The sequence below is a fragment of the Heterodontus francisci genome, chromosome 3, assembly GCF_036365525.1.
Source record: "Heterodontus francisci isolate sHetFra1 chromosome 3, sHetFra1.hap1, whole genome shotgun sequence".
Taxonomy (NCBI): Eukaryota; Metazoa; Chordata; class Chondrichthyes; order Heterodontiformes; family Heterodontidae; genus Heterodontus; species Heterodontus francisci.
In genome coordinates this window covers 69,765,144-69,782,230 of record NC_090373.1, presented here as the reverse complement: position 1 = coordinate 69,782,230, position 17,087 = coordinate 69,765,144, and the positions used below count along the sequence as shown (strand labels likewise).

Below are 17,087 nucleotides of genomic sequence, written 5' to 3'. Positions count from 1 at the left end.
TCTGGGAGGGAGGGGAAGGGGTGAGAGTAGAGGTGTGGGAAATGGGCCGGACACGGTTGAGGGCCCTGTCAACAACAGTGGAGGGAAATCCTCGGTTGGGGAAAAAGGAGGTCATATCAGAAGCACCGTCATGGAAGGTGGCAACATCAGAGCAGATGCGTCGGAGATGGAGAAACTGGGACAATGGAATGGAGTCCTTACAGGAGGTAGGGTGTGAAGAAGTGTAGTCCAGGTAGCTGTGGGAGTCGGTGAGCTTATAATGCATATTAGTAGAAATTCACCTCAATGAATTTCGCGCTCGGCATGATGTTGAGCTCTTCTTCCGTCGCCGGGCTCACTTCTTTGACCAAGAGTCCTCCCTACGACCAGCAGACCCATTCACCCGCCTCCAGCATTCTCCCTCTACCTCTCCCCCTGGCCTCTTACCCGCTCTTGATCTCTTCATTGAAAACTGTCGGCGAGACATTGGTCATCTCAATTTCTCTGCCCCCCCTCACTCACTCTAACCTGTTCCCCTCTGAACTTGAGGCACTCCGTTCTCTCAGGTCTAACCCCGACATGGTCATCAAACCTGCAGACAAGGGTGGTGCTGTTGTTGTATGGCGTACCGACCCCCACCTTGCAGAAGCTCAACACCAACTCATAGACACTTCTTCCTACCTCCCTCTGGACCATGACCCCACCACTGAACATCAAGCCACTTTCCAAAGGACTGTCATTAACCTCATCTCCTCTGGAGATCTTCCTTCGACAGCTTCCAACTTCAGTTCCACAACCCTGGACAGCCCGCTTATACCTCCTTCCCAAAATCCACAAACGGGACTGTCCCGGCCGACCCATTGTGTCAGCCTGCTCCTGCCCCACTGAACTTATTTCTTCCTATCATGACTATCTTTTCTCCGCTGGTCCAGTCTCTTCCCACCTACATCCGTGACTCTTCTGATGCCCTGCGTTATTTTGACAATTTACAGTTTCCTGGTTCCAACCGCCTCCTCTTCACGATGGACGTCCAATCGCTCTACACCTCCATCCCCCACCAGGATGGTTTAAGGACTCTCCATTTCTTCCTTGAACAGAGGCCCAACCAGTCCCCATCCACCACCACCCTCCTCCGCCTGCTGAACATGTTCTCACATTGAGCAACTTCTCCTTCAACTCCGCTCACTTCCTTCAAGTAAAAGGTGTTGCTATGGGTACCCACATGGGTCCTAGTTATGCCTGACTTTTTGTGGGATATGTCGAGCATTCTTTGTTCCAGTCCTACTCAGGTCCCCTCCCCCAACTCTTTTTCCGGTACATTGATGACTGTATCGGTGCCGTTTCCTGCTCCCGCCCTGAACTGGAAAACTTTATCCACTTTGCTTCCAATTTCCACCCTTCTCTCACCTTTACATGGTCCATCTCTAACACTTCCCTTCCCTTCGTCGACCTCTCTGTCTCCATCTCTGGGGATAGGTTGTCTACTAATATCCATTATAAGCCCACCGACTCCCACAGCTACCTGGACTACACTTCTTCACACCCTACCTCCTGTAAGGACTCCATTCCATTCTCCCAGTTTCTCCATCTCCGACGCATCTGCTCTGGTGATGCCACCTTCCATGACGGTGCTTCTGATATGACCTCCTTTTTCCTCAACCGACGATTGTTGTTGACAGGGCCCTCAACCGTGTCCGGCCCATTTCCCGCACCTCTACCCTCACCCCTTCCCCTCCCTCCCAGAACCGTGACAGGGTTCCCCTTGTCCTCACTTTCCACCCCATCAGCCTCCATATCCAAAAGAACAATTTCATGTTGATTTACCTGGGTATTTCGGAATGGGAATTCTTGTTCTCCCTCTTTATGTGGCTTGTAGTAAAGCCATTTCTGCTGCAACTGATCTAAAGGAAGTGCTGAGCTGGTGGATGAGGTTGATTGCCCTATTTCATTGACTGTTTTAATTTTCTCTTCAAAGTAATAGGTTGCTGAAGCTGATCCATCCCTGAAAATGAACAGAGATAATAGATTTCTAGCAATTTTATTAAAAAGTAGATTTTATTCAGTCAAAAATTCAATTTGAATAAATCAGTTGTTGAAAAGTTCAGCTGTGACCTTATTGAATGGCGGAGCAGGCTTGAAGGTCTGTATGGCCTACTTGGGCTCCTATTTCTTATGATATCCCAAGCCATCCTTATGTTAAGTTTTCAGGAAAGCTGAGACATCATTAAATTGAGTTACTCGCTAATCCAAGCACCCACTAAAGAAAAACAGTAGTGCACTTTGTCACAATCTCACAGCTTGACCACATACATACACTGCGACTGAAATCCTTCTTGGATATTGGGGCATTAAAAATATTGAATCATGTCAATGCATAAACCTATGTACTCAGTAATATAACACTTGCTAAGATGAACCATGCAAATGTACAATTTATTAACACTACACGGAGCAAAGGCTCATCATTTCAGTAACAGTTTAAAGCGTTGCAGATGATAGCTAGAATGCATCAGTTACTGTTTTGTTTTCAGTTTTTGCAATTACTTATCACACTGACACCAGTGCCTTTTACTAATGACTGCTGCCTTTAGGTGGGCACTTAACATTACTGTAAAGGCAACAAGTACCAAATCACTGAAAGCATATTGATATGAAAGTGACTTCTGTTAAAAAATAATTTTTTAAAAAAGGGATATTTAATAAGCTAGATAAATGCTTTTTAATCAAGGGGATGGTGAGGGCTGACTCGCAACATTGTTAAGTTTGTCACCTGCTTCAGGCTAAGCTTAAGGCAGGACCAATGGCAACAGGAGCAGAAAAATTGACAACTCTCCTTTGATTGGACACGCCCAGTGGTAGGCACAGAACATCTGGGTGGAAAACTGCCAAGCTGTTAATCAGTGTATCTGTGCGTCAAGTCTGGAAGGAGAAAAAAAGTCAAGTGCTGCTAAAGTGCCAAAGGAAAGAATTCAAAGGAAAAATAAAAGATTATAACCCATCTCGTTTTCTCACAATTCCCTAAAAGACTTGGTGAATTTCATGATGTCATTTTGTCTTGTTTCTGCATTTCAAGAAGGCCTGCTAAATTGCTTTTCAATGCCGCCTGTAAAAGAACGGTTTTTAAAAGACCTTTCTACGTACTCAGAAGGTTGGACTGAATATCAGTTTGGAACAACATATCTCATCTGCTGTGTCCTTCAAAAACCGAGCAAGTAGTTAACACAAATGCTTTTTCTCTGTCACAGAGCTCTGATATAAAAATCTATTTTTACTTTCTCCGGTTAACAGATTTAGGTATAGGAATATATACGTGTGTGTGTGTGTGTGTGAGAGTGCAAGTGTGAAGGGACTAAGGTTAAAGGAATTATAAAAAAATTGGTGAAAGAAAAGAGGACTTTTTAAAAATTAATGTTGGATATTTAAAAATTTGATCTATGTGCAATTGTTTTACTTTCCTTGTTAAGATTTGTTTTATAATAAACTGTTAATTTTGTTGTTCAGTAAAGAAACCTGGTTTAGTGTTTTCTATTCTGGGAGAGAAACAGTAGTAGCCTATTGGCTGTTTCAACAAGTGGAAAACTTTAAAGAATATGTTATGACCTGTGGAGAAGTGGGACTGAATTAACAGTGCACTCCTCCTGCCATGGTCGTAACAATATATAAATAGACATTAGATCAGAAAATGGTGTACAGAACGAGAACAAGGAAAATTCCCCACCCAACTCCACTGTATAATACTTTCAGTCTCTCGAATTGGCTTGTTAATTTTAACAGATTCACCACAGGGCAAACAAGTGATTATCTGGAGAACATGGTAGAAAGGTTGCTGAACCCTGTTAAAGCAAGTGCTCAACAAAGCCGACATGCACCCAGTAATGGAATATTGTAGCCCTTTTTTGGCAGCACATAGGGAAAGAAAATCATCTCTTGTTCCTGGTCTCATTACAGACAAATAGAGTTCATGAGAGTGGCCTGCTCAAAACTAAAGAGATGTTTGTTAAATCATCTACGAACACTGTGACCAACGGAACAGACCAATTAATAATGCTCAAGTCAGACATCTGAATTTATGTATAGAACACAATAGTTGCTGTATCTGTACCTCAATCATAAAATTCATGAACTATCAGGAGCAGTTTTACACACTGTTTATCCAACCTTCAGATTCCTCCTTACAACTGTTGTTGCCTGGAGCTGTGCAGAACTCCAAATGTATGTTCAAATGTCACTCACTGAAACAGGGTTGCTGAAGCATGTTGGCCTATCAGAAATTGCTTTTCAATTTCCTGTTGTTGAACATTAAGTTTGGGGGGGGGGGTGGAAAGAGGGAGGAAAACAATGAAAGGGAAGATCTGTGATGGGTGGAAGGCAGGAGAGACTAAATGACAAAATGAACATTAAGTTCAACAATTTTAGATCATAACCTTTACTCCCTTTTATTTTGGATGGCAGCTGTTGGTAATGATTCTGCATTTTCCCATTAAACATCCTCTAGACACATCTTTTGTTTTTTCACTTGACCCATTACCACTCCCTTTTGACTTGAGTCATCATCTCTTTTGTCATTTAGTCTCTCCTGCCTTCCACCCATCACAGATCTTCCCTTTCATTGTTTTCCTCCCTCTTTCCACCCACCCAAACTTTTCCTAGCCTCTGTATTTGCTTTAAACCTGTTGCATCTCTAACTTTTTCAAGTTCTGATTAAAGGTCATCGAACTGAAACTTTCTGTCTCTGCGAATGTTTGCAAACTTGCTGAGCATTTCCAGTTTTTATTTCAGATTACCAGCATCCATTGTATTTTGTTTTGTATCTTCTTGCTATTGTTTGTGATTTTTTTTCTTTGACATGCACTGTGCTCTTCGCAAACTCCAGGATCAAATCTGAGATGTGCCTTGTTACAGTAGTGCCTAATTGCACCTTATTATTCCACTAACGGGTTGCTGTAGGTTGCATCATCATCAAGGAGTCAGGTTATGTTGTAAACTAAGAGGAAAACTTGCGTTTTCTGAAATGCATTGATTCCCCATATTTTATTTTAAATGTGACACATGGTCAGTTTGCTGCCGTTGTCCAAATAGAAGTGATATGGGAAAAACTGCATGGCTCATTTTTCCACAAGTTTATGCACATAATAATGTTAACACAAGTTGCTAAAGGAAGTGGGAGTAAAGATAGCAGAAGGGTGTTCAATCTTCTCCGGATAGGAGGGAGGTGCCAGAGGATTGGGGTGGCAAATATGACACCCTTAAGGGTGTAAGGACATTCCTAGTAACCACAAGTTGGTCAGTTTAACATAACTGTTGGGTAAAGTTTTAGAAAGAATTCTTTTGGGCCTCCTTATCTCGAGAGACAATGGATACGCGCCTGGAGGTGGTCAGTGGTTTGTGAAGCAGCGCCTGGAGTGGCTGTAAAGGCCAATTCTGGAGTGACAGGCTCTTCCACAGGTGCTGCAGAGAAATTTGTTTGTTGGGGCTGTTGCACAGTTGGCTCTCCCCTTGCGCCTCTGTCTTTTTTCCTGCCAACTACTAAGTCTCTTCGACTCGCCACAATTTAGCCCTGTCTTTATGGCTGCCCGCCAGCTCTGGCGAATGCTGGCAACTGACTCCCACGACTTGTGATCAATGTCACACGATTTCATGTCGCGTTTGCAGACGTCTTTATAACGGAGACATGGACGGCCGGTGGGTCTGATACCAGTGGCGAGCTCGCTGTACAATGTGTCTTTGGGGATCCTGCCATCTTCCATGCGGCTCACATGGCCAAGCCATCTCAAGCGCCGCTGACTCAGTAGTGTGTATAAGCTGGGGGTGTTGGCCGCTTCAAGGACTTCTGTGTTGGAGATATAGTCCTGCCACCTGATGCCAAGTATTCTCCGAAGGCAGCGAAGATGGAATGAATTGAGACGTCGCTCTTGGCTGGCATACGTTGTCCAGGCCTCGCTGCCGTAGACATTCCATCTTCGCTGCCTTCGGAGAATACTTGGCATCAGGTGGCAGGATACTTAGAAAGAATAATCAGGGGGAAAAAAACAGGCACTTGAAAAAGTATGAGAGAATTCAGGAGAGTCAGCAAGGATTTATAAAAGGCAGATAGTGCTCGTCTAATCTAATTCTAGGATAGGCGGTGGCGTAGTGGTATTATCACTGGACTAGTAACCCAGAGACCCAGGGTATTTCTCTGGGGACATGGGTTCGAATCCCACCACAGCAGAAGGTGAAATTTGAATTTAATTAATAAATCTGGAATTAAAAGCTAGTCTAATGATGGCCATGAAACCATTGTCGAAAGTTGTAAAAACCCATCTGGTTCGCTAATGTCCTTTAGGGAAGGAAATCTGCTGTCCGTACCTGGTCTGGTCTACATGCGACTCCAGACCCACAGCAATGTGGTTAACTCTTACATGCCCTCTGAAATGGCCTAGCAAGCCACTCAGTTGTACCTAACCGCTACGAAGTCAATAAAAAGGAATGAAACCTGACGGACCACCCAGCATCGACCTAGGCACCGGAAATGACAACGGCAAACCCAGCCCTGTCGACCCTGCAAAGTCCTCCTTACTAACATCTGGGGGCTTGTGCCAAAGTTGGGAGAGCTGTCCCACAGACTAGTCAAGCAACAGCCTGACATAGTCATACTCACAGAATCATACATGACATACAATGTCCCAGACACTGCAATCACTATCCCTGGGGATGTCCTGTCCCACTGGCAGGACAGACCCAGCAGAGGTGGTGGCACAGTGGTATACAGTAGGGAGGGAGTTGCCCTGGGAATCCTCAACATCGACTCCGGACCCCATGAAGTCTCATGGCATCAGGTCAAACATGGGCAAGGTAACCTCCTACTCATTACCACCTACCGCCCTCCCTCAGCTGATGACTCAGTACTCCTCCATGTTGAACACCACATGGAGGCAGCACTGAGGGTGGCAAGTGCACAAAATGTACTCTGGGTGGGGGGACTTCAATGTCCATCACCAAGAGTGGCTCGGTAGCACCACTACTGACCTAGCTGGCAGAGTCCTAAAGGACATAGCTGCTGGACTGGGTCTGCGGCAGGTGGTGGGGGAACCAACACGAGGGAAAAACATACTTGACCTCGTCCTCACCAATCTGCCTGCTGCAGATGCTTCTGTCCATGACTGTATTGGTAGGAGTGACCACCACACAGTCCTTGTGGAGACTAAGTCCCGCCTTCACATTGAGGATACCGTCCATCGTGTTGTGTTGCACTATCACCGTGCTAAATGGGATAGGTTTCGAACAGATCTAGCAATGCAAAACTGGGCATCGATGAGGCGCTGTGGGCCATCAGCAGCAGCATTGTACTCAACCACAAGCTGTAACCTCATGGCCAGGCATATCCCCCACTCTACCATTACCATCAAGCCAGGGGACCAACCCTGGTTCAAAGAAGAGTGCAGCACCAGGCATACCTCAAAATGAGGTGTCAACCTGGTGAAGCTACAACACAGGACTATCTGCATGCCAAACTGCAAAAGCAGCATGCGATAGACAGAGCTAAGCGATCCCATAACCAACGGATCAGATCTAAGCTCTGCAGTCCTGCCACATCCAGCCGTGAATGGTGGTGGACAATTAAACAACTAACTGGAGGAGGTGGCTCCACAAATATCCTCAATGATGGGGGAGCCCAGCACATCAGTGTGAAAGATAAGGCAGAAGCATTTGCAACAATCTTCAGCCAGAAGTGCCGAGTTGATGATCCATCTCGGCCTCCTCCTGAAGTCCCCAGCGTCACAGATGCCAGACTTCAGCCAATTCGATTCACTCCTTGTGAAATCAAGAAATGACTGAAGGTCATGGATATGAAGGTCATGAAATGACTGGATACTGCAAAAGCTATGGGCCCTTACAATATTCCGGCAATAGTACTGAAGACCTGTGCTCCAAAACATGCCGCGCCCCTAGCCAAGCTGTTCCAGTACAGCTACAACACTGGCATCTAACCTGCAATGTGGAAAATTGCCCAGGTATGTCCTGTACACAAAAAGCAGGACAAATCTAACCCAGCCAATTACCGCCCCATCAGCCTACTCTCTATCAGTAAAGTGATGGAAGGTGTCATCAACAGTGCCATCAAGCGGCACTTGCTGAGCAATAACCTGCTCAGTGACACTCAGTTTGGGTTCCGCCAGGGCCACTCAGCTCCTGACTTCATTGCAGCCTTGGTTCAAACATGGACAAAAGAGCTGAACTCAAGAGGTGAGGTGAGAGTGACTGCCCTTGACAACAAGGCAGCATTTGACAGAGTATGGCATCAAGGAGCCCCAGCAAAACTGAGGTCAATGGGAATCAGGGGGAAAATCCTCCGCTGGCTGGAGTCATATCTAGCGCAAAGGAAGATGTTTGTGGTTGTTGGAGGTCAATCATCTGAGCTCCAGGACATCACTGTAGGAGTTCCTCAGGGTAGTGTCCTAGGCCCAACCATCTTCAGCTGCTTCATCAATGACCTTTCTTCAATCATAAGGTCAGAAGTGGGCATGTTCGCGGATGATTGCACAATATTCAGCACCATTCATGATTCCTCGGATACTGAAGCAGTCCGTGTAGAAATGCAGCAAGACCTGGACAATATCGAAGTGGCAAGTAACATTCGCACTACACAAGTGCCAGGCAATGACCATCTCCAACAAGAGAGAATCTAACCATCTCCCCTTGACATTCAACAGCATTACCATCGCTGAATCCCCCACTATCAACATCCTAGGGGCTACCATTGACCAGAAACTGAACTGGAGTAGCCATATAAATACCGTGGCTACAAAAGCAGGTCAGAGGCTAGGAATCCTGCGACGGGTAACTCACCGCCTGACTCCCCAAAGCCTGTCCACCATCTACAAGGCACAAGTCAGGAGTGTGATGGAATACTCTGCACTTGCCTGGATGGGTGCAGCTCCAACAACACAAGAAGCTCGACACCATCCAGGACAAAGCAGCCCGCTTGATTGGCACCCCATCTACAAACATTCACTCTCTCCACCACCAACGCACAGTGGCAGCAGTGTGTACCATCTCCAAGATGCACTGCAGCAATGCACCAAGGCTCCTTAGACAGCACCTTCCAAACCCATGACCTCTACCAACTAGAAGGACAAGGGCAGCAAAAGCATGGGAACACCACCACCTGCAAGTTCCCCTCCAAGTCATGCACCATCCTGACTTGGAACTATATTGCCGTTCCTTCACTGTCGCTGGGTCAAAATCCTGGAACTTCCTTCCTAACAGCACTGTAGGTATACCTACCCCAAATGGACTGCAGTGGTTCAAGAAGGCAGCTCACCACCACCTTCTCAAGGGCAATTAGGGATGGGCAATAAATGCTGGCCTGGCCAGCATCGCCCACATCCCATGAATGAATAAAAAAAAATTGATTTTTTTGATGGAGAAAACAATGGATGTTGTCTATATGGATTTTAAGAAGGCCTTTCACAAAGTACCACATAAAAGGCTGATTAACAAAATTGAGGCTCTTGGAATAGGAGGATCAACATCAGCTTGGATAAAAAAATTGGCTTAAGGGCAGAAAATAGCAAGTCATGGTAATTATTTTTCAGACTTGAGGATGGTAGGCAGTGGTGTTCCCCAAGATTCAGTACTAGGACCACTGCTTTTTTGATTTATATAAATGACTTAGATATTGGAATACAGAGTAAAATCTCAAAATTTGCCAATGATACCAAACTTGGGAGGTGTGGTAAATAATGAGGATCATACCGGTCGATTGCAGTAGGCTAGCTGAATAGGCAGACAAGTGGCAGATGGAATTTAATACAGAGAAGTGTGAGGTGATAAACTTTGGGTGAAGGGATAGAGAAAGGCATTATAGACATAATGGTACAGTTCAAATGAGTGTACAGGGATAGAGGGAACTGGAGGTTCATGTGCATAGATCTTTGAGAGAGTAATTAGCAAAGCATATGGGATCTTGGGCTTCATTCATAGAGGTACTGAGTACAAAAGCAGGGAACTTATGCTGAACCTTTAAAAAGCTCTGGTTAGACCACATTTAGGACGCATCCGAGGGTCCCTGAGAGGGTGCAGAGGAGATTTACCAGAATGGTTCCAGGTATTAAGGATTTTAGCTACAAGGTTAGGTTGAAGAAGCTGGGGTTGTTCTCCTTTGAGTAAAGGAGATTGATGGGAGATTTAGTAGAAGTGTACAAAAATTATGACAGCTTTTGATAAGGTAGACAAAGAAAAGTTGCTCCCATTAGTTAATGGTACAAGGACCCGTGGACAAAGATTTAAGGATTTGGATAAGAGAAGCGAGAGGGAATTAAGGAACTTTTTTTAAGCAGTGAGTGGTAATCACCTGGAACTCGCTGCCTATGAGGGTGGTGGAAGTGGAGATGATGAATGACTTCAAAGGGAAACTGGATGGGCTCGAGGGAAATAAACCTACAGGGCTATGGGGATAGAGCAGGGGAATGGGACTGATTGGATTGTTCTGCAGAGAGCTGGCATGGACTCGATGGGACGAATGGCCTCCTTCTGTGTTGTAATGACTCCATGACACTTAAATAAGCAAAACACAAACAGAGAGCACAGAAATAAAAGTGTGAAATATATGGCCATAATGGGATGTCAATCTTATGGTAAAAATGATAGCATTTATTGACACTTTCTATTTCAGTTCAGAACTACAAAAGAAAAAATGTTGTACAGTTGATGACAAAAATTAGAGCTGAAGGATTAATGAGATATTAAAAAGTAAAATAATGTTTTGTAAGAACTATTTGAAAAATTCCATTGATTAACAGAATTCAGATTCACCTGAAATTTCTGCAGGGGTTCTCCATATCTGCTGATGTAACTTTGAAGAAATGTTTTTGTCATTTGTGCCATTCACTTGCACTGTTACCTCAAGTTTTCCGATGGTATGGCAGTGGATTGGGAGGGCCCTGTGGAAAACCCCACATCTTCTGCAAAACCGTTGCAATGGTGAACAAGGTAAATATGAAGTATACTGCACATCAAGGAGAGGTAAAGCTCAACTGAAATAATCAAACATTTTCAGTTTGATAACAGTGACGTAGATGCTTTATTCAGGTTTATGGAAATTAATTGAAGTGAGTTCTTCCTGGCAATTGGTCTGTATTAGCTGTGCACTCAGAGGTAGTTAATGTGGTAGGTCATGGAACTTTTTTTTCCTCCTCTAATTAAAACAGTGTGCAGTGGTATTGGCTAGGATTCAGTTAGAAACAAAAAAACCTGAGGCTGAAAAAGAATTAAGAAAACTTGAACAAGAAAAAGAAACAGCAATGGCATTGGAAAACTTAAGCTGGAATTCCAGAAAGAGAAAAGAGGGAATTTAGGTTAAAAGAGATGAAACTAAGACAAAGAGGTAGTCTTGAATCCAGGGAAAGTTCTGGTCAGGAAGAATCTGAATTCAGCCCAGGACCCAGCAAAAAGCTGTTTAAATTCATACAAGCTCTTTCTAAGTTTGAGGAAAGGGACTTAGAAGCATTTTTCATATCTTTTGAATAAAAAAGCCAAACAAATGAAATGGCCAAAGGAAAGCTGGACACTGCTTATGCAAAACAGGTTGATAGGCATAGCTCATGAAGTTTATGCTGTGCTTCCTGAAGAGGCTTCTGCAGATTGTGAGATGGCAAAAAAGATTATTCTCGCTGCCTATGAGTTAGTCCCTGAAGCTCACTGTCAGAAGTTTCAGAACTTATGGAGATTGGCTGGGCAGACATATGCAGAATTTGAGGGGGTGAGGCAAATTAATTTTGACCGTTGGATACGGGTATTAAAGATGGAAACCACATAGGAGAACCTTCAAGAATTAATTCTCTTGGAAGAGTTTAAAAACTCCATTCCTTCAGTAGATAACCTGAAAGTTTTGAAAGCTAGGCAAGCAGTGGAAATTGATGATTTTGAGCTTGTGAATAAACCAAAACCTTTTGTCAGTCATCCCCATAAACCAGAGAAGGATAGAAAGTGGGACAGTGAAAGGAAGGCAAGTAGCCAGGGACAAGGAGGAACAGCTGGCAATGCCCCAGGATCACTACCTCAGGTCAGAAAGGAAGGTGCTGAGGGTAGAAGTGAGGTTCGCAAGTCGAACTGTTATCATTGCCACAAAATGGGTCATCTTCGTTCAGAATGTTGGAAATTGCAAGGTAAACCCATAGGACTTGTTGGGGTACACAAAGCTAATGCAGAGAAAGTATCTCTGACAGAGTACAACAGACTTGGCTATAGCTTTAACGGCAGCTGTAAACTAGATACAAAGACTAAAGTGAGTGTAGGAGGTTAAGAATAAGATACCTGAAAGTTATAATTAATTTTTGTCAAAGGGGAAAGTAACTCCATATCTTTTAAGCGAGGCAGGAAAACCCGTTATACTCAGGGATACAGGAGCATTTAAACACTCCTGCTGGGGAAATGTATAACGTTTCCACCAGAGAGCGCCTTGAACGCTAAAGTTTTAGTTAATGGAATTGGTGGGGAGCATATACCCATACCTTTATATATAGTACGCCTAGAAAGTGACTTAATATCTGGGATGGTAACTGTAGGAGTTGTCCAGTTTGCCAGTAGAGGAAATTGATCTACTCCTAGGAAATGATTTGGCCAATCAAAAGTATCAGTTTCTCCTATAATTACAGAGGAGCCAAGTGAAGTTAGGGAAACGGAACAATTACAGGAACAAGTTCCAGGAATACTTCCTGCGTGTGTAGTCATCCGAGCAATGGCTAAACCGGTTCCATTGTCGGAGGTAAAAGTGGCACTGCAAGCAGATAGCCAAGTATCTGAAACCTTATTTGGGGATTTAGATAATCCAAATGAGATGTTTAACAGATCTTCTATAATTGCAGCACAGCAAGCTAATCCAGAGTTATACAGAATGGCACAGACGACTTTGACCGAAGCGGAAGTGAAAGGAGTTGGGTTTTGAGGAGGAAATGGAGACTGCCTCATAGACCTGCGGATGAAGACTGGACAGTTGTTGAACAGATAGTGGTACCAGCTAAATATCGCCAGGGATTACTAAGGTTAGCACATGCCATTCCTTTTGCAGGACATAGGGGAATTCGGAAGACTAAATTACATTTAAGTCAACACCTTAAAGCATCCCAAGTCAATATGAAAAAATGGCCAGACAAGAGAGCAAAAACCCGCAATTTTCAACCAGGGGTTGAAGTATTGGTATTGTTACCGTTACGGGGGGGGGGGGAAACCATTAAAAGCATGGTTCAGTGGCCCGTATAGAGTGATTAAGAGAGTGGGGAAGGTAGATTACTTGATTGACGTCCCTGACCAGAAGAAAAACCGGTTGTGTCACATCAATCTGTTAAAGCAATATTATCGCAGGGAGGAGGATAAACCAGTCCAGGTATGTCAGCTAATCGGGACTGTTGAGAAGGAAAAGATAGTGAAAATGAGACAGAAGGAAGCCTAGACAATTCTCAGATTGAACCTCCAACTATCAGATTAGTGAATACAAAATGGCTAGGAAAATTGGACAATATGATTTTGCACTTAGACGCAAAACAACGCGAAGACCTAACCAGGCTTTTCACAACATTTAAAAAAGAGTGTAGGGATAAGCCGGGATGTGTAACCTTAGCCACACATGACGTGGCTATAGGGGGAACCGTTCCTTTAAAGCAACATCCTTACCGCTTAAGTCCAGACAAACAGGCCCAAGTAAAAGCAGAAATCCTAAACATATTGGAAAACAACTTGATCGAACCTAGTAAAAGCAGCTGGAGATCACTAATAGTTCTAGTACCTAAACCTGGTGGGTCAACCCAATTTTGTATAGACTACAGAAAAGTCAATGCAGTAACGAAGGCAGACTCCTACCCAATTCCGCAGAGATTGACTTGTTAAAGGGATACTGGCAAGTTCCTTTGACTCCTCGAGCCAAAGAGATATCAGCTTTTGTAACACCTGACTGGCTTCACCCGGCACTGATAAAGACGTTCAGGCTAAAAAATGCCCCAGTCACTTTTCAAAGATTAATGAATCAGGTGGTAGCCAGTGTTCCCAACTGTGTAGTGTATCTCGATGATGTACTAATGTACAGTAACACTTGGCAAGAATACTTAAACCAGCTAAAAATTGTGTTTAAAAAGTTACAAGCAGTAGACTTAGTGATAAATCTGGAAAAAAGCGAATTTGGAAAAGCAAGAGTAACTTACCTCAGACACATAGTGGGGCAAGGACAGGTATTGGCAAAAACAGCAAAAGTACAAGCCTTAATGGAGTTCCCTATCCCTAAATCTAAATGTGAAATAATGAGGTTTTTGGGGATGTGCGGTAGAGACCTGCTTTAGGTCGGGAAAAAGAACCCGACCGAACCACAGCGGACCCGAGCCCGACCAGAGTCCCTCTGATTTTGCCCCAAGCCTGACCCCAACCCAACCCCGCCACTACTCGACCTGACCCGACCATCACTTTACTTACCTTCCCACTGGGAAGCTGTACTGAGCTGCAGCGCATTTGCGATGATGTCATAGTGACGTCATCGCACACTGCGCAGACTCAGTTTCGTCCCAGACTCCCAGCTCAGGTAAGTTTTTTTTAATTTCAATACTTACTGGCAGAGCACTTAGCGTGCGTGTCCGGCCCGACCCGGACTCGGCCCGACCCGATCCGAGCCCGAAAGCCAGCCCCGGATGATGGGCCCGACCCGACCTGAACCAAACACGTCGTCGGGTTCGGGTCGGGTAGCAGGCCTCTAATGTGTGGTTTTTATAGGAAATTTGTACGGAATTTTAGTACTGTGGCTGCTCCATTAACCGATTTGTTACAAAAAAAGAAAAACAAAGTAGTATGGTCAGATGAAGGCCAGGCAGCTTTTGAAAAGCTAAAGGCAATCTTAAGTAATGAACCAGTGTTGACTGCTCCGAATTATGCTAAACCCTTTAAAGTAGCAATCAATGCTAACGACCTGGCGTTTGGTGCAGTCATTTTGCAGGATGACGAATCGGGCATAAAGAAGCCAGTAGGGTACTTTAAGAAAACTAAATTGCCATAAAAAAAAGTGGAAAGAGAAACATTAGGACTTTTTCAGGCTCTTGAACATTTCGAAGTATATGTCCACCAAGCCTATAAAGAAACACTAATATACACTGACCATAACCCATTAATGTTTGTAGAAAAATTTAAAAACCGAAATGCTAGAATATTTAGATGGAGTTTGTTGTTACAGCCTTATCATTTGAAAACTGTACATATTTCAGGAAAAAACAATGTTATCACCGACACTTTGTCACAAATTTAACCACGTTAAGTTACATGGATGGCGATGGTACAAAGAAATTTCTGTAAATTATCAGTAGAGTGAATGGGGGCATGAATCTGAAAAAGAATGTTCAGTGTGTTTTTTTCTAGTTTCTATTTTTTGCATTGTAATGAAACACATTTTAAGAATGGCATTTCATTTCGCCAAGGGCGGAGGTGTTACAGAACTATTTTTTTCTCCTCTGATTATAACAATGTGCCTTTAAAAACTAAGAGGCACAGTGTGCCAGCTGCACCTGTTTCCTAGGTCACAGCAGGAGAGGGAAGTCACATGACGTACAGTAACTTTTGATTGTAAAAATCGGCTAAAACCAGTTTGAACTGGGAGACTGGCAAAGTGTGCTTGCTTTGAAGGAAGAAAATTCTCTCAGCAGAAATTCTACAATGAGCTCCAGGCTGTGTTAATTGCCTAAGGAGGAAGGAAACCCTTTTGAAGAGAATATTTGTTTTGCTGGAGTAAAGTTTCGACTGAAAGACAACCAATTTTAGAATCCAAATATAGACATGCTGTTATACTCAGTGTTGAAAGAACTGTGTGACGCTTGCTGCAGCCGAAGTGTTTTGAATGCCTATCAAGTAAAGATTGTTCATTGAATTTGAATGGAGACTTCGAGTGGCATCTGATTGTTCTAATCTGGACACCTCATCAACCAGGAACGTAACTCACAAAGACTTACAACCCAGTTATTTATTTATTCTTAAGAAACAGCTAATTTTTAAAGACACTATTTTTAAAACCAGTTAACTGTTAGATTTTGAATGTATGTTTGAATGGGGGAGTTAGGATAAATAAGTTATAAGGTCTTTAGACATAAATTTATCCTAATAGTGTTTAAGATTTTGTTTATTAACAAATAGTTAATTTGTTGTTTAAAGATACCTGGTTTGGTCTGTTTTATTCTGGGAGTTACTAAAGTGTTTAATTTGGCTAATTTCCAGTAGGTGGGAAAACTTTAATAATATACTGCGACCTGTGGAGTATTGGGACTGAATTGACAGTGCATTACCCCCGCCTCGGTCGTAACAGGTAGCACCGTAATAATATCGAGTGATGCAGCACTAGTTCTTCCAGCATCACGGAAACGCATCGCAAGAAGTTTCTCTCTCCACCAGAGATGCAGCACTACTGAGGACAAATATAAAAAAGTGCTAGCACTGGATAACATAAGTTGCCTTTTTTCCGCCTCACCAGGGCATGAGCTCCCAACCTATCTGTACAGACCAGCAATGTATGTTTCAAATTATACTTGTATATTTAATCAGGTCACGAGCAGAATCTTGCGTTCCACAACTGACGGAGCAGCAACTGTGCATATATGGCTTTGTATGTGTTCAGTTGTTAAGTGCTCAAAAATCTGCCCTGCAACATAAGCAGGCACACCGAGAGCATCAGCAGCCTTAACTCAGCATGGAGCTTCCTTCAGTGGAAGTGATCCACAAGTTCAAGTAATATCTTCGGGGATCTTGTACCATGCCACCTCTCACAGGGTATCACTGTACCAGAGCTACTGGTGTGAGGCGAGAAAATCCCCTTCAGAAGCACTGCTTGCTGGGGTATAATTCATGCAGCCTGTTTAGAATCATAGAATGGTTACAGCACAAAATGTGTCCATGCTGATTCTCCGCAAGAGCAATTCAGCTAGCTCCACTCCCCCACCCTTTCTCTATAGTTCTGAAAATTTTCTCTCTTCCAGCGCTTATCCAATTCCCTCATGAAAGCCATGATTGAATCTGCCACACCAACCCTTCAGGAAGTGTATTCCAGGTCCTAAGCACTCGCTGCGTGAAAAAGTTTTTCCTCATATTTCCTTGTTCCTGTTTAAGTG

At 43.7% G+C, this 17,087-nt stretch overlaps 1 protein-coding gene across 5 annotated transcripts in view; it reads right to left on the bottom strand.

The window, feature by feature from the left end:
* pla2g7 (phospholipase A2, group VII (platelet-activating factor acetylhydrolase, plasma)) overlaps positions 1-17,087 on the bottom strand; it is a 161,194-nt gene that overhangs the window by 34,503 nt on the left and 109,604 nt on the right. For 4 of the 5 annotated variants that reach the window (XM_068022999.1, XM_068022989.1, XM_068023018.1 and 1 more), the window contains exon 6: positions 1,804-1,981. The exons of the other annotated variant lie outside the window; for it this stretch is intronic. In XM_068022999.1, the coding sequence (XP_067879100.1) occupies positions 1,804-1,981 (178 nt within the window). The remainder of the gene's footprint in view (positions 1-1,803; positions 1,982-17,087) is intronic. 5 annotated transcript variants of the gene reach the window in all.